We start from the raw sequence: 22,747 nt of genomic DNA, 5'->3' as shown, positions 1-22,747 counted from the left end.
AGGCATAACAAAATGTGGGAAATTATAATGAACATGTGGCCTCTAGGCCCATATTAATTTAATACAATTTTTTTTTTAATTTAAAAAGAAAAACTGCTTCCACCAATGCTGCAATTACTTACAAGACATCTGACTGGAGCCTTTCTATCCATTTTGTCCCCATCCAAAGGGAGCACGCAAAATCCTAGACACAGTACCACGCTTTCATATTTCTAGCTAATATACAGGGATAATTCGGATTAGATAGTCTATGGATGAAACCTGCCCTCACCCAGATTTCCAGTCTCCTAACCAGAGACTTCTCCAAAGCATGGGTAGTCAGGGAACTGAAAATAGCACAGAAGCAAGTATGGCACCCCTGAGAGGTGTTGACTCATCCACTGACTCCTTCGGTAAGCTATGTGAGAAGAGGCAGTCGCTGAGCTGACGGTGATCATTACTGCTGCTGAAGAATCCAAGCCAAGGGGCTTCTAAGGGGCTGGCAGAGCTGCTAAGTCTTAGCTCTGTTTGTTCCTGGCCAACAGTGTCTGTGGGAACTTTCCCTGCAAGGGTAAATGGAGAGTGTGCCTCTTCCCCCAAACAGATGTACATATTGTCATTTACATGGCTCATCTTCCCATGATACCATGTAACTCAAACCAGCATGAATGTATGGAAACGTCTAGGGCTTCTGCAAAGGTTACAACCTGAATATCTGTACCTCACAGGCAGTGCTCTAAGATTCATGAGTCCTACTTACTTCCTCTTTCCTCACTTTTTAAATTTTTGAATTGACACTGACTAGGTGGCCTTAAAAAGGCACCGCCTCTATTTCATAGATTTGCTGAGAGATACATGGAAATAGGGATTGCAACCCATTTTTAAATACACCGAGAAGAGCTGCAAAATCATAACAATGCAGTTGAAACAATCCTTTCTGTGTTGGTAAGCACATTCAAGATCATCCTTTGTTCTGTCATTAATTGTTCTCATGCTTTCATCTTGTTGCTTGCTTGAGACTCCATGCTGGCGTGCCAAGCCTCTGGGTTGTTGTTTTTTCTTGCTGCCCAGCTTGGCACCAGCCCCCCACCCCCAGTTTTGCCCTGAGGCCAGTAATCCAATGGGGAGCTGGGCATTTTGCCTACAGTATCATATACACCAGCTTTTCCCAGCCTGAATGACTGCCAGTCAATGGGCCTTTTGAAGCTTCTGCTCTCGTGGATTAAAACAAAAACAAAAAAACCCCCACCAGCCTCTTTCTAGATCTTCTTAAAGCACACAAACGAAAATGAGCCAGAACACTTGGCTGTTTGTAAACCGTGTGTCCCATTATGATGTATTTTGTAGACAATTCCATGCAAAGAGCTGTTGTCCACATCTCATGGCAAGAGGTGACCCCTGGGCAGATGTACACAGTCTGACTTCCGACAGAACAGAGGAAAGCAGTAGAAAGAGTGAGTGTGAACCACTCAGGATTCTTCTCCCCTCTCCTGGTTGTAACATCTGAATCAGGCCTTGTAGCTTCCACAAATCCCTAGTGGATGGAGGCAATTGTCTGCTCTACTCAGGAAGATAAGAGTAAAATGAAAGGAAATGGAGCACTTGTTCTCATTTGACCATCATACAAGATATTTAGATGGATTTTTTTTTTAACCTCAAATGTAATTTTGGTTTGGGAATATGGTAAAGTGGATTGTAGAACACAGTCTTCTTGTACTCCTTTCCTCTGTGGCACAGGTCAGAGTTCATCATTTTAAGTAATCTGGAAGTAGTATATTGCTTCATATTCACTCACAGCAGGCCCGTAGCTAACATGGGGCCCACGGGGCCCGGCCCCCCTTGTGTTTCTTCTGGGCCCCCTCCCTCCAGGGCTGCCCTCAAAGTGCTCCAACTTACCACCTGCACTGTACTTCCATTTAATTAGCTGGCGGGCCCCCCCAAGGCCCCCTCCCAAAGAATTCCCTAGCTACGGGGCTGACTCACAGACACTGCAAATGCCTCTGGCACTTGATCAGCCTTAGTACCTTCTGCTCTCTGCCTTTTATATTATTTAGACAGCTTTGTGCTGGCTGCTTTTTCTCCTAGAACATTTTTGGAGTGAGCAGGAAGTCTCACTGGATTTAGGAAGAAGCAAATACATTTATGATGGGGTAAGGATTTTTATTTTGATGCCTCAGGGACTCCATCTGGAATCAGGAAGTATCCCTCCCCTCATGAAAATAGAGGTGCTCCTATCCTTTGGGTTAGCACAGTTTGGCAGAATCAGGGTGGATTTATGTCACATCAACATTATCTTTGAGGAAAGGTTGCATTTCATCCTTGTGCTTTGACTGCCATTTTAATTAATTAAATTACACAAAAGGAAAAGAAGATAATGAATTAATTTATTTGAGTTATACATGTTGTAGTGTATTCAAAGCTGCCATGAATGCATGATATGTTGTGAAACATCTAATTGGAATGTAATGTAAAGCTTCGTCCTGGGCTAGGATCCAAATCCATCCAATCGTGTTACTAGCCCAGGAAGCACCTAACCAATCACTTTCAAGCAAGCTCCCTGAGCGGGAACGTCTGTGTTTGGTCCTTATGTGAACAACCTTATTGGTTGGTATTTGTACAGTGGGTGTGGCTACATTAGCCGGGAATGTTTAAAAGCAGGACAGCTGCAATGTAAAGGCTGTTCTGGCTATCAGATGTTGATCTCTGTTGGAGTTGTGTTCGAGTTGAAGAATAAAGTTGTGTTCTTGCTGAATCACTCTCCGACCGCTTTGTTAAGTGAGCGACTTAACACATGTGGACCTCACAGCCATAACTTTCCTGATATAAAATCAGTAAATAGTCATAATCAGTAAAATGAATACAAATAAGCAGTAATAATAACACTTAAGCACTAAAAACACCAACAGAAAGCATCTGAAACCAATTCAATTTAGTATCAGAAAAAACATGAAAATACAAATGCATCATTCTACAGCAATCAAAAATGTACCCATTTATTCAAGATTTAACAAAAATTATTTATTTGTAATATCTGTTCTTTCTGTTTAATACATTTTTATCCCAAAGGGGTCAAGGTGACATACTTCTCCCCTTTATCCTTCTAATATCTCCATAAACTACAACAGACAGTGAGACAGTGACTGGATTAAAATAAGTTTTGGAGCTAAGTGTGGATTTGAACTTGACGCTCTAAAATCCAAATTTAACACCCTAACTTCCCTCCCACACTGGCTGTCATGTCTGAAAGCCATGCCTGCCTCATAATGGCATAGTTGGGGTTTTCCCTTCTAAACTGCAGAGACTGAAGAACATCAGGTACCCTCAGCGTATTCTTCAAGCCCTTTGCTGTGAAAGCTCCTCATCGACACAGGCTACTACTCCAAGGGCATTTCAATTGTCCCTGTCTATAGTGCAAGGCTGGCCTCATTTGCTTGAATCATCTGTATCTATTTCCTCTGCAGTCACTGTGATGGTGCAGTACATGACACTGCACATGCTGAAATCAGTACACATGGGAGGAATGCCCTTACCTGGATGGCCCAGGCTAGGCAGAGCTCAGAAACTGCACAGGATTGGCCCTGGGTAGTATTTGGATGGGAGACCACCAAGGAAATCCAGGGTTGCTATGCAGAGGCAGGCAATGGCAAACCATCTCTGAATGCCTCTTGCCTTAAAAACCCTTCAGCGTCACCATGTCAGCTGCGACTTGACAGTAATTTCCATAATCACCACCAGGGGGAGTAGGAGTACTCTGGGCCTGCTCCCTACCGACATGATCTCTGACCAATTAGCAAGGAAGCTATGCACGAAGGAATTGTATGTGCACAGCCACCCTCCGTACGATTGGGAATGTTCAAAAAAGCAGTGTTCTTGATCACATGGAGGGAATCTATGCACATAGGCTCATGCCTGCTCCTCTTCCCTAAGTGCTGATTTCAACACACTTAGTGTTGTGTGTAAAGAGCTGTTGGTCATGCCTGATCTCTGCTGCAGCATATTTTGGTCTCAATTAAGTGGGGTTAATCTGGGATGGGATTGGATAAGCCTCTTTTGAGGCAATGCAGTTTGACCTAGTAACCTTTGGCCTTTTCCTACCTTAGAATTCCTTAGATGTTTCATTTTTATCATGTTAAAAATATTACACCCAGCCATTCTACCCAAACTGGCTTTCGAAACAAGATTAAAATTAACAGAAAATTAAAATGTCACACTAACAGAACAATTATTCACAAATCCTACAAATGACATGTATCATATTGTCAAAATCAAAACAGAGCCAGGTTTTGTTCTGTTTTTTGTTTTTTTTAAAAACGGGCTATTTAAAGGAAGGTGTGCTGAAATAACAAACATGTATTTTCTTAACTCTTGACATCTAAGAGAAGTAAGATTTGTGGATCTTTCCTGAGGAAAAAGTTCATAACCACAGTTCTACAATGCAATACTCCTGCCATAAGTGGATAGAATATTTTATAGGAATGGCCACATATTAATAATTAAAACTGACATGCTGGAGATCTCAGGTTCAATATCCTGCGTTTTCAGATGAATGATCTCACATAGCAGGGAAGTCTTAGATCTTTGAGCGTCACTGCCCATTCTGTTCTGTTCTGTTAAGGCTAGTAGGCATGAGTCCTGCACATATACTTAAGGCTTGGTCTGGTAGGTCGGAACCCTAGACAGTACCCAATGCAAATTCCTTTGTTGAAGATACACCAGTAAAGATCTGAACTACAGACCTGGATGTCATAGAAGACCTATGAATGTCAGAGCCCTGCCCTTATTTGTGTGTTAAAGGTAAAGGTTCCCTTGCTCGAAAGCCAGTCGAATCCAACTCTAGGGTTCGGTGCTCATCTCCGTTTCAAAGCCGAAGAGCCAGCACTGTCCGAAGACGTTTCCGTGGTCATGTGGCCGGCATGACTAAACACCAAGGGGCACGGAACGCTGTTACCTTCCCACCAAAGTGGTACCTATTTATCTCCTTGCAATTTCTTGCTTTTGAACTGCTAGGCTGGCAGGAGCTGGAACTAGAGATGGGAGCTCACGCCATCATGCGGCACCCAGGTCTCGAACTGCTGAACTACTGACCTTCCACAGCCTGTAGTTCAGCGTCTTAACCACTTGAGCCACCACAGTTGTGGTGTGTTAGCAAGAATTTAAAAGTTGGCATCACTCACTGGAAGGCCTCCAGCCGCATCTTCTGGCCTCTACTGAGAGCTCACAGGCACGGTGACATAACTAAGGGGTTTGAATGCTCATTTGAGGAGTATGAACTCCTGGTTTTAAAGCACCAAATAGGGTATAAAATCCTCTTTCTTTGCACAGCTGAATCAGACTACAGCAAATTGGAGCTCGGAACAGCCTGGGGTCTGTAGCATTCCTGAAACAGAAGCATGCTGACCGGCCCTCCATAGAGGCCCTGCCTGCATACCAAAGTATCTGGAGTCTCAGACATAATGATGCTAGTAGTCACAGTAGATAATACTGTTCTTGAAGGACCAATGGTCTGAGTCAGCACGGCAGTCTCAGATGTCCGTATGGCACAGGACATTCCCTTCAGATCTGAATGTATAGGGTAGGTTATATGGAAGCAAGTACAGAGTGCTGGTCTTGAAGCTGTCAGACTAGGTGATCTAGTGGGTCTTCTGCAGACATAGGATCTATAAGCCCAGTTTTTCTTTCTGCCTTAGAGAACAGCTGCAGTTTTGCAAGGATCTGCCTTTATAATGATTAGACTTCTTTGGTATCATTTGTATGCTGAACGACAATTACAAAGGACAATTAGCTGTGAAGCTCTCTTGGTCTGCATGGAGATTATGTTTTCAAGGACAACCTCTGAGTTTCTCTGGATGAGCTATGGAGAGGTCTGGGCACATGGCCATTTTTTCATTTGCTAGTTCACTCTTGGCTAGGCTTTCCTACAGGGGATTGAGGAGATGCCTAATTTTCACTGCAGGCTTTCTAAAAGTAGCATTTAATCCCTACGTACATCTTGAATCTACTAAGTACTGAATATAAAGTTCTTTCCTGTAAAACAGAAAGCTGCCTCATGGCCACTCTTTCATATATACATACACATCTCACTGTTGTGTCTCTGTGTTAAAAAAAATTATAATGGAAGCGCTTCAGGTGTTGTGTGGGTGCTTGTTTTTTGTTAGTGTAGAGCAACCGCAGTAAACTGTTCTTAACCCAAAATTAGAATAACATGCACAAATTTAGATTCATTGGCTTTAACCAAGGTGATATTTGCACATAAACAACATTTGAGGCACATGCAAAAAACAAAAACCCAAGTCCCACATCCCCACGCAATTAAACCCTGGTGTGAACAGGAGTAGGAGAATATCAAGTCAAGGCAAACATATCTGGGAGTAAAGAAGACCACTTTTCCATTGCTCGCAAACCAAGAGACAGGGTTGATCATCTAAGAGAGTGTGTAAGAATAAATCAGGAGGTTCAGGTGGACAAGCCCTACCTGGATTCTTGAGGTACATCCAAGCGGCTCTGATGATGGTTAACTAGTGCTTTAATTGCTGCAATCCAGGTACACCAGTTAGTGCTATTGATAGAAACTGGCATCAAGAACCACTGACATCACCCTTACAATGCTGATTTATACCAAGCCCAATGTCATTGACAGCAAAAGCTAGAATAGCGTGTGGTAAACCACTATCCTTCTGACCATACAGCAGGTGCAGGAGAGTTCTGTTAGATTGCCTGACTTCCTATTTTTTTATATTTTACATGTGCAATCCTGAATAAATGCTTGAAGCCAAAGCATATGCATGTGTACTTGGAATGAAGATGCATTTAGTTCAGCTTTTTTTTTTTCCTAATAAGTGTGCTTAATGTTCCTTCCTCAGAAACCCACAACACATATGCAACGCTGACATTTCCAGAGCTGAATTCCTTTATCTTTATAAGATGTTATTCTCGCCCATTTCCTCATTATCACCCACTTCCTGTGGCACATGACGATGTAAAACCACTAGATTTCTTGAACTAGTACCAATTCCTTCTCCTGTGTTGGATTCATTTCAAAATCATTTCACTGGTCTTTAATGATCGTAATAAACCGAGTCTTAAAATTCACAGGTAAATCATTTTATCAGAAGACTCACCATGACTTCCTAGTTCTTAGGATCAGGAAGAGGCCCATGCCTTGACACTTCTAAAGCTTAATGAAGCATCTAGCGGTACATAGGAAGAGATGTAGACGCTGAGACGACATTACGATTCTACCAGGGGCTGCAGGCCACAGAAAATGCTCTATTTAAGCCTAATCGAGATTACAGCTGTCCCATTCTCATGCCCCACGAGACAAGTGGGTCAAAGTCCTAGTCTAACTGGTGAGGGACATCTGGCAAAAATCCTGGTAAACAAACAGGCTTTGCAATGCCTACCAGAGATCTCCAACAACAAGGGGGGAGATTTGGGGTGTGTGCCAAGAGGGGGCAGGGCCATCCCTGATGCGATGATATCACAAAGAGTAACGACATCACGTCAGGGACACAGTGTCATGTGTGCATGCCCCCTCCCGCTTTCCCCCAACCATTTAAAGGGAGTTCACTGCTTGTAGGGCAGGCGCAGGTGGTCCCCTCTCTTTTAAAGTGGGGGCCACTCGCGCTCACCCTGCAAGCGGCGAGCTTACCACTTGTAAGGCAGGTGCGAGCGGTGCCTGCTCTTTTAAAGCGGGGCCGCGGACAACTGCTGGAGGTGGGGCTTTCCTCTGCTGGCCAGCTGGTCAGCATCTGGGGGCAGCCCCAAAAATCGCTGAATCCCCCCCCCCGGAGAGTGGCATTCCTACTCACAGGTCTCTCAAAAGTCATGGACACAAAGCCCTTCTCTTCCTTACTTATACTAACTCTGCTTGGCTTCAGTAACAGTTAAACTTTGCTCAGGACTCACTCTAAGGAGGAATCATCATGCAAGTTACGAGCTAACAAGCTACTGTCTACATCCTGGGCCTCTCTGCTGCAGCTCTGTACTCTGCTGCTGAATATTAGAAAGACAGCTGTCCTTCAGTTCTGTAGATACTGGCCTGAATACAGTTTCACCTAGTGGCCCTTCTGGCAATTGACACTTTCCGCTGGCGAAAGGACTCTTCCCCTGACATAAGATGCTATTGCATCAATGGAAGGCTTCTTGCACCAGAGAAAAGCACCTCTGCTGAAGGAAGAGATCCATGGGACCCAGCCTTATAGCCTGGATCTCAAGCGACATTCTCACTGATGGAAGGGACTTCATTCGATGGGGTAGACTTTTCTTGCCTCCCCCCAGCCCCAAATGCCTCCTGAACTGTTGTTCCTGGAGAACAGGAAACCCCCCAGGAGCAGGAAGATGGGGGCATGGAAGATCTGCGGTAGGAGGTGGGGAATCAATTAAAATCCGCTTTCCTTTCCTTCTGCAGAAATCCTCCATGGGATCCAACCTACAGAGCCTGGAAGTATCAAATGCTGGCTCATACCCAGCCTTAAGAGGGAAACAAAGTGCCTACTGAAGGAAATCCTGCATTCAGCAAACAGGCACAAAAGTCACACAAAACCAGGCATGGCCTCACCTGAAGTTTGCACAAATGTTTCCCAATCTGGGGAAGCCAATAGGTTGCCTGGGTCAGTGGAATCATCCTGGAGCTTGCAAAGTCAACCATAATCCAATGACCTTTCTGACTCGGTAGCTCCAAAATGGCTTACCATATAGCTTCAAGGGCTCCTGTCCCAGTACTAGCTTTTGATGGCTCCTAATGGAAAGTTTCCCACTTTCAGCAATCCATTTACACTGTCCATTTAGAAACTACAGAGTGATTTTATCAGTGTTGCTTTTGTGAATTTAGCTGGTAACAACTGGAACTGATACCATGTGACAGGGGGTGAAACGACTATAGTCTGATAATATAACCCTTCATTTCTCCAATTACCTTGTCACATCTCCCCTCACCAGTCTTTCTCTACTTCATTATAATGCTGAATACTCTATATTAGTTTTATGCCAAGGGTCAACCAAAGTGCGACTTTGGGAGCTCTTTGAATAGATCTCCCATGACCTTTTAAAGTATAAAAAGTGAGAAGACTCGTTTCAGATCAGGGCTGTTGAGCATGAGCAAGGCATACTTTTTGCTTCTCTCTGGGTGCGTTCAGATGGGGCATTTATGCCAGTATAGATGCCGGTTGGAATCGGTGTACTTACGGGCGAGCACACGGTGAACATCTGCCTTCCGTCCCTAACCACTGCAAACAGCCTTTAACCGTTGTATTCTGCTACTAGGTCCCCAAGTGGTGGTATCCTGAGTGCACCGGTTCCAACCGCACTATCCCTGTCTGATCGCTCTCCGCCGGTGTAGAGCCACTTCCATTCGGAAGCCTCAGGCTTCCACTTTTCGGCCGCTATTTTTTTTAAGCCTCCTCGATGTGCGCTTGGGCAAAGCTTCGCCCCGGCATTTGTTTTAAAAAAAAGATGCTTAGTTTTAGGCTGCGGACGAGTCCGGGACCTCACAGAGGCCCTTTTCACTGTAAAAGTTTAAAGGGAAGTCTTTGCTTCAGGGGACGCTTTTCAGGACGGGGTGTTCTGCGCCTGCGCGAAGATCTCAACTCTGTTGATGGCGGCCTATGCGCATGTGCAAAATGTAAAAAAAATAAAATAAAAACCCACCGACGTGCGCTGCTGTGCGTCAGTAGTGTGAACGGGCATATCGCAATGTGCTGCGCAGTCAGGAGGTGAGTGTGATCGCGTTTCTTCCGGATCAAATTGCACCGGTTGGAACCGCAGCAGTTTATACCGGTGTAAATGCCCCGTCTGAACACACCCTCTGAGGAGTAAACAGTAGCTTGGGGAGGGGTTTGCGAAAATGGCATGAGGAAAAAGGCTGAATCCTTCCCTCTAGCACACTGCAGCTCCCATGGCTGCTTCTCTGTATTTAGGAAAAAAACCCCACAGAATATTTGATCATGGATCTTCCAACATCACATTTTGGCACCCCTGACCACTCTTATATATTCTTGAAAATAAACCTCACAAAACTCAGTCCGACCGGCATGCATTAATACTAGCCTTTAAAAAAACTATTACAATGACTCTCAAGTCTATCCTGCAAAGCTTTAAAAAGAGTAGGTTCATTTCCCACATGGCCATTTGAAAGGCATTAGTCGAGACAGAGTCTCTCTTATTCACTCACTCACACTCTCACACACGTGTTTTAAAACCCAGCTCAGATCCCGTCCGCATCTTAAGTCTTTGCAGGCTAATTTGCCCTGTCCTCTGACTGATCTATTTTTCCTGCACTCTGCAAATGCTTGGCTTAATTAGATCTAACAAATCTCTATCCTATGACATCTATAACATCTTGGATCATTTTCTCTATGTTGGTAGAAATGAAACCATTTGATTAATAAAACTGTGTGTTTCTATATGGTTTTCAAGTGCTACACAGAAATGACTGTGATGAACATCCCAGAACTGGTGTGATATTAACAAGCATTATTCTCTGCTTATTAGAAACTGAACAGTAAATGAGAAAAGGGTAATAACTGCTTATTTTGCTCAACAGCAATGCAGAAAAAGGAAGAGAACCCAGTCTCTCTTTTCTAAGTCCCTCTGACTATTTGCTGTCTCCTGTCAAGTTTATGCAGAAGTAGATGTTTGATCCTGAAGGGACTTTAGCTGACAACAATGAAGTCAAGATTTGATTACTCCTTAGGCACATCTGCACATTTTAAAGAGGTCTCCTATCACACTGGATTTAAGTAGGATGCTGTGCTGTCTCTCACATGTCATATAGCACTGTCCCGACCATACCTCCTATGGCAGTAAAGCAAAACATGTACACATGCACCTACACTCCAAGAGATCACTTTAGGCACAGTTCAACCAAGGTCAAGCAAAGTTAACGTTCAGACCCAGCATATACTATGCTTAAGTTGACTGAGGTTTTCCTGGGGAACCATGGAGGATTCAGTCAACTTGAGTTGTGGATTTGCCCAGCAACCCAACAAAAAGGTTATTTTAAAAGTGATTATTTTTCATTGGGAGAAAGAAGAAGAAGAAGAGTCTTTCCACCCGGGTAGACATATAAAGAAAATCACTAAGCTTTTAATGAAACCATTAATTTATATTATCCTAGATACTGTGTAGATCAACAAAACAAAAATGCATCCCCCATTAGCTGAAGATGCAGTAGGAGGAGGAGGAGGAGGAGGAGGAGATTGGATTTATACCCCGTCCTTCACTTGGAGTCTCAGAGCGGCTTACAAACTCCTTTCCCTTCCCCTCCCCACAACAGACACCCTGTGAGGTGGGTGGGGCTGAGAGAATTCTGACACAAACTGCTCTTTTTCGAGGACAGCTGTCCCAGAGCTTGTGACTGACCCAAGGTCACATCAGCAGGTGCAAGTGGAGGAGTGGGGAATCAAACCCGGTTCTCCCAGATTAGAGTCCGCACATTTAACCACTACACCAAACAGGACAGAAGCATACACCAAAAATGCATGTTGCTGTTAATTCTATACACACATTATGCATATTCAACATCCTGAGGGTTTTTTTTTAAAAAAACCCAGCCATTTCTAGTCTACACCAGCAATAATAGCCTTTGAAATTTGAGCAACCACTAGTGAAATTTCTGTGGAGGCCAGGAAGGTCATCAATGGACCAGAAAGTGGATCTTCATTGTCTTGGATAGCTCTTTGTTTCTCTTTAACTAAATGGCCAAAATAACCAAATATGCACATTTAGTATTTTTTAAAAAAACACACACACACAACTGATGCAGGTTGCTTAATATAAGGTCTGAGCCAAAAAGGGGGGACCTTTTGTGAACACCTCTCTCTGCAAATAAAAGCACTTCCACATCTTTCAGTAGTTTTTTACAGCAAAGTTGAAAGGTGGTGAATCTGTCTGACCATTCAGGGCAGGGACAATGCTTCCTACAACACATTCACTTCACTCAGAATTGGCTTTGTTTGCCCTCAGTGACACTGCCACACAACCAGATCTGACTAACTAGATAGCATCAGATCATCATCATATTTGTTACCTGACTGACTGATTCACTTTTGGAAGCAGAAGATCTAAAGAAAGAGCTGGGCTGAAGCAGTCACAGAGAGGGGAAACAGTGGCTGTGAAGAGCCACAAACAACTACAAAATCCTGGTATGTTTAAGGATCCCCCCCCCCCCTGAAAACTCTTAGATCCTAAAGCTACTATAAGATGAAATACCACATGTTTTCCTCTAGTGGTCCTTTTCGATAAAATAAGGAAGACTCTACTCACTGAAGCATTTAGACCACAGAGCCAGGAAGAGTGGATGAAGTCATACAAGTGGAGGGGAGAGACAATAAGTTGCTAGCAGTAAAATCAGAAGGAAGGACATGCCTGGTTTCTCTTTCATACCAAAGACATCACAAGTGGATTTACTAAGCCAAGAAAACATCCTGTGAAGGTGAGGAGGAGTTGTGGCAGCAGGGAATTTACCTGCCCAGAGAAGAATCAATGACGATGTGCAAGGATGGCAGATGGCTATATTACCATTGGTCAGCTACAGAACTGACTACAATAACATGGTCAGCTATACAGATAACGTCTGATGTATCAGCAATTGTGAGATTTGAATCTGTCATGACCCCCCAGGGGGTTGCCACCTTCAGCTGCCACGACTCTGGACTTCGGGTCCCTTGAGAAGGCCCAGAGTACCCTTTTTAAGCTGAGAAACTATAGGTGTGATGACCAGGCAGAGAACAAACAAAGGGTTTATTAACACAGTAATGGGGCATTGAAAACATGACAAGGTGCTTAAAATATATAACAGTGTTTAAAGGCAAAATAAATTAATCTATTTAATTTAACCAGTTACTATTTCAAGGCCCACAGCCCTCTTATACCAGGCATCCTGCCTGCACTCACTCTGTCCCAAGTGAGGGATCTGTCTCTCACACCACTCCCCTCAGTTTTACTCTGTGTCAGGCAAGTTCGCAGAAGAGAAAAGAACACCGTTTTCCACAGTTCACAAAGTATCTGGACTTCGCTTCACACAATCCCTGGACACAAATTGGCTACAACTGTTGCTAAGGATTGTGAGGATTGTAGGCTATGTCTGCTTTCCACTGCCATGCAGGTCTCTCCTGGACCAGGCCGCACCAGGCCCTGTCTCCCAATCCTACACAGCTCATGACAGGATCATACTGAGCACATTCCACAGTTTCTGAATAGCAGCAGGTTGAGATAGATAAAAAGAAGGCAGGTAAAGTGAGAGACTGGGCTAAGGAGCTTCCTCATCAGCTCTAAAGAGGCAGCTGGCCACCATGGAAGAAGGGGAATGTAGTGAATAAAACCACCTGCCCTGTAAGCAGAGCACACCAGGAAGAGTTAGGGCTTTTTTTTTTTGTAGCAGGAACTCCTTTGCATATTAGGCGACACACCCCTAATGTTGGGTGTACTGCAATATATATATATATATATATATTGCTGTCAAGGAGCAGCCAAGTTATGGTGACCTTGTAGGGTTTTCAAGGCTAGAGATGTTCAAAGGTGGTTTGCTATTGCCTGCTTCTGCGCAGCAACCCTGGTATTCCTTGGTGGTCTCCCATCCAAATACTGACCAGGATGACCCTGCTTAACTTTCGAGATCTGATGAGATTGGGCTAACCAGGGCTATCCAGGTCAGGGCTGTAAATATCATATAGAGAATCAAAAATGTGACTTCATATGGAGTGAAATTACAGACAATGGGGGCTGTGGGGGTCCTTCTACAATTTGCCCATTATTTTCCCTCCAATGTAAAATACTGATTATTTTTGGCAACAAAATTGCAGGTGGAGCAGATGGAAAACTAGTCTATTCCAGTGCATATGTTTTCATATCTCTCCCTGAAATCCGAATGTTCAAGCTCCACTGGCATGTTAGTTTCTCAGAAATAAAAGTTAGACACAAGCTTGAATGTTCTCCACAGACCCTTCATTATATTGCCTGGCACCAGTCACAGATGAAAAGTTGCAGACAACACACAGAAGATAATATCCCAGAGTCTGGGTGTCTTTTAGAACCACCAGCACCCCTCCCAAGTGCAAAACAGCTTGTGATTTTCAGAACTGGAATATCTGAAATGAATCATTTGTGAACAATCTGCAGCCCTGCAATTAATTGCTCTAGAAAGCGGTGGGATCGTTTTGAATAATGAATGAGTTTGGTAATTGCACGATCTGTTCACAGAGGATTTGCCAATGTAAAAAGGAGGGAAAGAAAACCAAATAACAACAAAAAGAATCACAGAGTACATCATTCTCTGAAAAATAGCTGTTGGGTATGGAAATGGCCAGCAAGCATTCAGAAGAATTAAACAGCATTCTAGAATAAATCGGGGCACTGTTTGAGGAAGGCACAAGGAAGAAGACTGTTGTCATATACCATGATGGGCAATATTAACTGTTGACAAACTTGTTCCATAATCTAGCCTTACCATAGACTCACATGCGCACAGAGGAGCATGGGAGCTGCTTTCACATGGTGCAATCTCACACTATTTAGGGAGTGCATGGGCAATACTGCGGGATGGCTAATCACATAGATCCTTCCTACCCAATTATTGCCCTCTATCCCAGCTAAGTGATGGTAAAGTAGCTACCTACGCATCTGTAGGTACCTGAGAAGGGGGCCTAACATTTAATGTTTAACACTTAATGTTTAACATATCAATAATACTGTTGCTGATCTCAGGTCTTACAAAAGAACATCAAAAGGAGAATCTAATGAGAATGTACTGAACTGTTAATGTCTAACACTGTCTCTCCACTAGACTTGAGCAAGGACTTGGGTTAGCTCACTCACTGTAGGTACTAATGGCCAGTGGCATACCTAGCCTATTTGGCGCCCAGGGTGGATATTTTTTTTAAAAAAAAATTAAATTATTTTCTCAGAAAAAAGGTAGGATACAGAAGGGAAAAGGGGTGGGGGAAAATATAATTCATCAGGTTTGTCAAATAATATAAGTTGTTACGTACAACAGGTAAAATCAGATACATTACCAAATTACCCTGCTTTGGCAAGGAGGGCAAGGTAGAAATTAAATAAATAAAATAAAGTAAAAATAAAAACAAAAATATTATATATTTCAGATATAGAAGCAGACACTAAAGAATAAATTAGAACTTTCCTAAGGTTAACGATAATCTATTAACGATAAAAGAAATTACATCTTTAACAACTGAACAAACCTCTATGCTAAAATTGAATCACTGTAAAATCCTTAATATTGTCTTAATTGTTTATCTAAATCTAATTATATTCTTACGAATTATTTAATTACTAGTGGAATACAGAATGAAGTATTAGAACTATAATCAATACCTTCATTATCTTTAATACGATACGCAAGTTATTCCAGAACTTAAAAAAAAAATTAATCCCATAGTATGTGTAATAAGCTTGCCATTTCTGCAGAAATTCTTTCAGGGGTCTTTTGTTCATATAATTGGTTAGTTTTGCCAATGTTGCATACTCTACTAGTTTTTCTTTCCAGATCTCTACTGTAGGACAGTCTTCTGTCTTCCATTTCATTGCAAATATAACTCTGACTGCCGTCAACATATATCTAAGTAGGTCTTGTGAACTTCTGTCTACGTTATCTGGTAAGATTCCCATTAACATAATATCTGGTTTCATCAGGAATTTAGTCGGCCCTGCTTAGATCTGATGAAATCAGGCTAGGTTGGGGCTATCCAGGTCAGAGCCCCTCCTCTATATGACAAAATTAATCTCAGTAATAATCAGGAAATAAAACACATAAGAATAATGGCCAGAAAAGAAAGGCAGACAGTAGAAATGTTATTCTTTTTAACTATTTAACTCCACTTGCAGCTGCTGGATGACCTTGGACAAGCCATAGCTCTGTCAGCCCCACCTACCTCACAGGGTGTCTGTTGTGGGGAGGGGAAAGGAAAGGAGTTTGTAAACCACTCTGAGACTCCTAGTAAAGGGTGGGGTATAAATCCAATCTCTTCTTCTTCTTCTTCTTTGTATATATAATCATGCCAGTAAAAAAAAAAAATTGAAATTCCAACTCGCTATTCCATCACAAGAGCCAGTGTGGTGTAGTGATTAAAGTGTCGGACTAGGAGCTCGGAAATTCAGGTTCAAATCTCTACTTGTGCCATAGAAGCTTGCTGGGCGACCTTGGGACAGTCACATTACTTTCAGCCTAGCCCAGGACAGCCTGATCTTGTCAGAGCTCAGAAGCTAAGCAGTGCTCAAGTCCCTTGCCTTGAAAACACTACAGGGTCACTGTAAGATAGCAGTGACGACAGCAAAAAAATAAAAATCCATCCCACCACTTGTATTCTGAGCAGGCAGTTGGGAGGTCTTCTGTTCTCCATTTTGAAGCCAAGAGATGACCATCCCGAACATCTACAGGGCATTTTGGAGGGCTAGGAGCCTTTGTACTATCTTTTACTAACTAACACTAGCCAAAGCATCACAAAATAGTGATCGTAAGCTTCACCAGACTGGATGTTAAGAAACAAACCACCCCCCAAAGAAGGTGCTCCCGTCTTCCACTGTTTCCAAAGGACTAAAGTCAAAACAGAGACTCTCTGCAGTAGAAACAGAGAAGGGCCATTTTTGCAAGACCAGCAGACCCAGTGCAAAGTACAGTGCCCAGCGCCCAGCGAACCCAGTGCCTCCTGTTCATAATATTCACAAAGGCTTGCTACTCTACTACTCTTAATGACAGTCTGCCCCCAAGCAGGATAAGGCTGGCTTGTGGCATGGCCATAAATGGAGACTGTCTTAGGTCTGAGGGCTCTTCTTGTGGCCATGCAGAAGGAATACACTCCCCCTTCCTTTCCTAGATGCCAGTCCAGAAGCAGCACCTTAGAGAGCAACAAGATTTTCAGGGTATGAGCTTCCGAGAGTCAGAGCCCCCTTCGTCAGATACCAGATATCTAACAAATGTCTGATGAAGCAAGCTTTGACTCTCAAAAGCGCCTTTCCTGAAAATCTTTTTTCAATATTAGTTTAATAATATACCCCCCTAAGAAAGGAGAGAGAAAGGAGAGTCTTACCTATATCTCTCTAAACTCCAGAAAGATTTTTAAAAGTTCTGGACAGCAATAAAAAAATATGGGTAACTTTAGAAAGAGATTTTGAGGAGTGCAACATCAATTTGAATAATTTCATACCAGAATCTATATGCATTTTTAAAATGCAGGCACAAAACATTACAGCTCAGAGCAAGTCGAATAGAAAACCACAATTTCCCATGATGCCTGCAATACAACACTCACCGGCTGGGGGAAGAGCTTGGGGGTGGGGGACAGGTAAGAGCAATGTTCCCTCTAAGCTGATTTAGTGTGAGCTAGCTCACGGTTTTTGAGCCTCCGGCTCACACATTTTTATCTTAGCTCAGGAGGGATGGCTCCAGAGCAAACCAATTTATGCAGTAGCCAAATCACCTGCTCACAACTTTAATGCCAGTAGCTCACCAAGTAGAATTTTTGCTCACAAGACTCCATAGCTTAGAGGGAACATTGGTGGGAAGACAGCAAAGTCAAATAGCTCTTGACAGAGAAGACAGCTTATTTTCTGAACACAGCTTTGGTCGAGATGAACCCTTAACAGCTAGGGGGGCTACCTATATAGGTTTGCCCAAATGCTGTCTCCATTCCTGGCACAGCATCGCCTATGGCAAGTTGAACTGAGGACATGTTATAACTCTCATTTTTAATGATATTTTAAAAATCACATCAATTGTCATATAGCAAAATAGCCTTTCCAAAGGCTATCCGATCTTCCACCAGCACAATAATGATCAACGATCTGGTGCCTGAACTGGGAGTTGTAACTTCTGTTCCACATGTATAGCCACTAAAACAGATTAATGTTCCATGATCATGCATGTAACCAGTAGAGGAGGGAGGAAAGCATTCCTTTACTACTTTGTCAGATCATGGGGCAATATTCACTCTTCCCCACCTTCTGTTCATAATATTAACAAAGGTTTGTTACTATACTACTCTTAAGTACATTTTTCACCAAGCAGCATACGGATGAGAAGGCCTTGAGACCAAGAAGTGAAAATAAAGGGGGGGGGACAGAAAAAATAGGTAAAGGGAGACAGGAATGAGCACCTCTCAGCCTGATGTTGGCTCCCTTGTATGATCTCTTAAGCAAGTTCTGTTAAGCAAGCCCTGGAGATATGGGAGTCTATCTAGCCATCCTAGGTCAAGATGAGGAGCAGATCCTAGAGGACTTTTTTTGCTATGCTGAGATTCCCTGCGCCCCTAGTGGCAGCAGCCAAAACTGCAGTTTAAAAATAGACATTCGGCCGCGTGAGGCCAGCTTGAAGCACCCTCCAGCTAACTCCCTAAGGTTGCACTGGTGGCAGGCTGCACCCTGCACACTCCCCTTGGTACACCACTGCTGATAGCTCAGCATGAGCCATTCTTTATAGGTTTTTGTTAGTTCTGCTTATCATGTCTTACACTGAACTTTCCTTAATTAGATCTGATTCTATTTATATCTTACTCTGCCAGCTGTCTATTGTTGGGAGTGACCTGTACCCATTCTGAATGGATTGGTCATTGTTCCTGTTGGTAATGTCTCCCCCACTCTCACTCTCTGTGGCTCGGAATATTGAGTATAAATATATCTCCTATGGTCATATACTTTACACATCTGATGAAGTCAGATCTGACTAAAAAAAAATCTTATGCTGGAATAAATGTTGTCAGTCTTTATGGCATCATTGAAGTTCTCTTTAGTTTTGCTACTTTTATCTTAGTTATTGTTTAAAAAGCCCTGAAAGTTACTTCCATTTGCCTAAGAAAAGACAAGTTTGTTAGCAGGGCAATATTCGAATCTAGGGATGCCAGACCTTCTGGTGGGGGCGGGGGTCCCCTGGTTTCAAGTGCTCCTCTCCGTCACTGGCCTGGCCACTTGGCTGGCAGAGCGGCATTACCCCCCCCCAAAAAAAAACCCAGGAAAGAAGCTGAAAATAAACACAACATGCCTACATCACCCGGAAGTGACGTGGGCATGTCAGTGATGTTGGGGGGTGATGCTCTAGATTTTGAGCGACTTCTACCATAAAGGTTTTGCCCACAAACCAGAGCATCATCCCCGACAAGCTTCCATGACATCACTTCTGGGTGATGTAGGCACATCACATTTATTTCTGGCTTCTTCCCTCCTCACTCCCAGTAAGTTCACCCCCACCCCCCACCGGCTGGTCTGATGGACCTGGCAACCCTATTCGAATCAGAATTTCAAGTCTCACATGTAACCCCAGACAAAGTCTACATTAACATAGCTCTATACAGGTCATCCTGAGGTCAATCCTCAAAGAAATCAACCCTGACTGTTCCCTGGAAGGCCAGATAATGAAACTGAAACTCAAATACTTTGGCCACCAAATGAGAAGGGAGCACTCACTGGAAAAGACCCTGATGCTGGGAAAGATTGAAGGTCAAAGAAGACGGGGACGGCAAAGGATGAGATGGTTAGACAGTGTCAGCGATGCAACGAACATGAAATTGAGCCAACTTCGGAGGACGGCGGAAGACAGGAGAGCCTGGCGGGAGATTGTCCATGGGGTCGCGAAGAGTCGGACTCGACTGTGCGACTGAACAACAACAACATACAGGTCATGGTCTTCTACTCTAAAATCGACAAAAAGAATTCAAAGATTTTTCCAAACAAGTTCATTTGAGTCAGAGGTCCTGCTTGGAACTTTATCTTAAAAGGAAACAGTACAATCTTATCTCCTCTCTGCACGTTGAGCATTACAGAACAATTTCCAACCACTCTCAACAGGTGACTTTCTTTTGTCTGTGGCTGGTATGTAGCCATTGTTAAACAGTATGCCAGTATAATCAGTTTTACCTGTATGCTGTTTCAGTCCAAACATGAGTTCTGGCATGTTGGAAGCTCTTTGACTCTCAAGTGCATGACCCAATGAATCAGTCTTACCTTCTTATGGTTCTTAGTAGTGTTGACCTGGCTTCATTATGAAAGGTGATGATGATGCTAGTTGGTGGCAGATCCTTACGATAGTGCAAAGTAGTGCATCTGAAAGAGAGAGACAAAACAGATTACTGAAGCTACAGAAACTGAAGACACTGAAGCTACCTTATACCAAGTTGGACCAATGGTCTATCAGGGTCAGTATTGTCTACTTTGTCTAGCAGCAGCTTTCTCAGGTCTTAAGTAGAGGTCTGTTACATCACCTTCCTTTTAACTGGATTGAACCTGAGACCTCTTGCATGCAAAGCAGATGGTCTATTTATTTATTTATTATTAAACTTATATCCCACCCTCCCCACCGTGGCAGGCTCAGGGTGGCTAACAATTCATACATATAGATATATACATTAAAACTCCAAAATATACTAAAAACAGAATTAGGTTAAGATCACAATATAAAACCATAACTGCTCAGAACATAGCTGTAATAGAAGATGGCGGCATTCTTTCAGCATTCGAATAGTCGCCAACGCCATAGTCCAGGCTCCTGCCAGGCTGTCGGTCATCAGGATGGTGGTGCTGTTGGTGTTAGGGCCAGGGCCATGATGTTAAAGGCAGCCCCTACTTGAAAGCCTGGCAGAAGAGCTCCACTTTGCAGGCCTTGCAGAACTGCACAAGGTCCTGCAGAGCCCTGATATCATCCGGGAGCTCATTCCACCAGTAAGGGGCCACCACAGAGAAGGCCCTGGCCCTCGTTGCAGCAAGCCTGGCTTCCTTAGGGCCCGGGAGAACCAGGCGATTTTGGGATCCCAATCTTAGTGCTCTCTGGGGAACATGTGGGGAAAGGCGGTCCCTTAGGTACTTAGGTCCCTGACCATATAGGGCTTTAAAGGTAATAACCAGCACCTTGAACTGAATCTGGTATGCTATAGGCAGCCAGTGCAGTGCTTTAAGGGCGGGCTGGATGTGTTCCTGCACAGGAAGGCACAACAGCAGCCTCACTGCTGCATTCTGCACCAGCTGCAGCTTCCGGATTTGGGACGAGGGCAGCCCCATGTAGAGAGCATTGCAGTAATCCAATCTCGAGGTGACCATTGCATGGATCACTGTTGCCTGGTCATTGCATTCAAGGAAGGGAACCAACTGCCTAATCAGCCGGAGGCAGACTTTGCAGTGGCTGCTACCTGGGTCTCCATCATTAAGGAGGTGTCCAGGAGCATTCCCAAACTCCTAACTTCTGGTGCTGGCACTAATGGCGCCCCAGTGAAGGTCGGGAGAGGGATCCCTAACCTTGGGCTGTTCCGACTCAGGCACAGAACCTCCGTCTTCATCAGATTCAATTTCAGTCGACTCAGTCTAAGCCGACCAGCCATGGCTTTCAACGCCAGGTTCAGATCTCCTGGACTAGAGTCTGACTGGCCATCCAACAACAGGTAGAGCTGGGTGTCATCCGCATATTGGTGACAACCCAGTCCATGCCTCCAAGCAATCTGGGCAAAGGGGGCGCATATAGATGTTAAATAGCATTGGGGAGAGCACTGCTCCTTGGGGCCCTCCGTAATTTAGCGGGTGCCTTCTGGATAGCTGTTCCCCAACTGCCACCCTTTGTCCCCAACCCTGAAGGAACGAGGAGAGCCACTATAAGGCAAACCCCTGAAACCCAGTATCGGTGAGGCAGTGGAACACTGTTGACAGGTCCAACAACATCAACACCGCCATACTGCCTCAATCCAGATGCCTCCGGAGATCATCTGTGAGGGCGACCAGGGCTGTCTCTATCCCTCTTTAATTCAATAGATACTACCACTATGCCATGGTCCCTCTCTAATTCAATAGATTCCCTTTCTAAATTGAAGGTATTAGGTTAAAAACTAAAGATTGCCAGTGCAGTTTTAGAAGTTATCCATTGCTCAACTAAGGAATACATGGATGTATCCAACTACACAGTTCCTTCAACAGTTCCTCCATTTGTGGAAGTTGTTATTGTTCAGTCGCACATTCGAGTCCAAGTCTTTGCAACCTCATGGACCACATCATGCCAGGTCCTCCTGTCTTCCATCATGCTCCGGATTTTGTGGAAGAGGCAGGTTTATACACACAACCACCCTCCTAACCACACCTCACACACTGCTAATTGAGTCATTCCTTTCCACTTTTTCTCTGTCCAATCTAGCTGCTGATTCTTGCATTATTGTAAAAGGTGAATAAATTGCCACTCATTTGCAGAACTAACAGCATGAATGGAAAGCAAGCTTTTCATGAATTCTGAATGTGCAAACTAGACTTCCCTGACTTCCTCGCACCATGATGTGCACAGAGCTGTGGCATACCATTCAGTGGGCCAGAAGACCTTTGTAATCAAATTTTCAGGATTTTGCTTTTCATTATAGAAACAGGCCACCTTGAGGCCTTAAGATAAATTGGTTCCTTTTACAAAAGAGCATTCCTTTAAAAAAAAAATCACTTTTGATATGTTGTACTGGCTCATCTCCTTTACATCAGCATTACCTAAATGTTGCACCATGTATGGGCCATGAAGGGTTAGGATCCCCAATCTGTTCTAGTCTTTGTTCCATTGGCCCCAGTTTCTTCGATTGGAGGAAAGCCACTCATGAACACACAGCACTTCTGTCTCCTCAGTGTACCCATAGAATTAAGAGGAATGACATCTAAGAAGTAGCTGAACAACTGTAAAATGTACTCCAGCTAATCCAGAGGGAGAGAAGAGGATTCAACTAGGAAAACCTAGGGAAAGCCTGCAGCTATTCCTGTGTATGATGTCCAAGATGCTGCATTGGGCAGGGGGTTGGACTAGATGGTCTGTATG

General features: G+C 43.7%; 1 protein-coding gene across 1 annotated transcript in view; it reads right to left on the bottom strand.

Moving 5' to 3' along the window:
* The window catches only part of GALNT14 (polypeptide N-acetylgalactosaminyltransferase 14), a 210,468-nt gene that overhangs the window by 94,197 nt on the left and 93,524 nt on the right, over positions 1-22,747 (bottom strand). Inside the window, exon 3 of the mRNA XM_015413873.1 lies at positions 19,927-20,025. Coding sequence (XP_015269359.1) covers positions 19,927-20,025 — 99 coding nt within the window. The remainder of the gene's footprint in view (positions 1-19,926; positions 20,026-22,747) is intronic.

This window comes from Gekko japonicus, unplaced genomic scaffold, assembly GCF_001447785.1.
Source record: "Gekko japonicus isolate JY-2015 unplaced genomic scaffold, Gekko_japonicus_V1.1 scaffold1392, whole genome shotgun sequence".
Taxonomy (NCBI): Eukaryota; Metazoa; Chordata; class Lepidosauria; order Squamata; family Gekkonidae; genus Gekko; species Gekko japonicus.
This window is presented reverse-complemented; position numbering and strand designations above follow the sequence as displayed.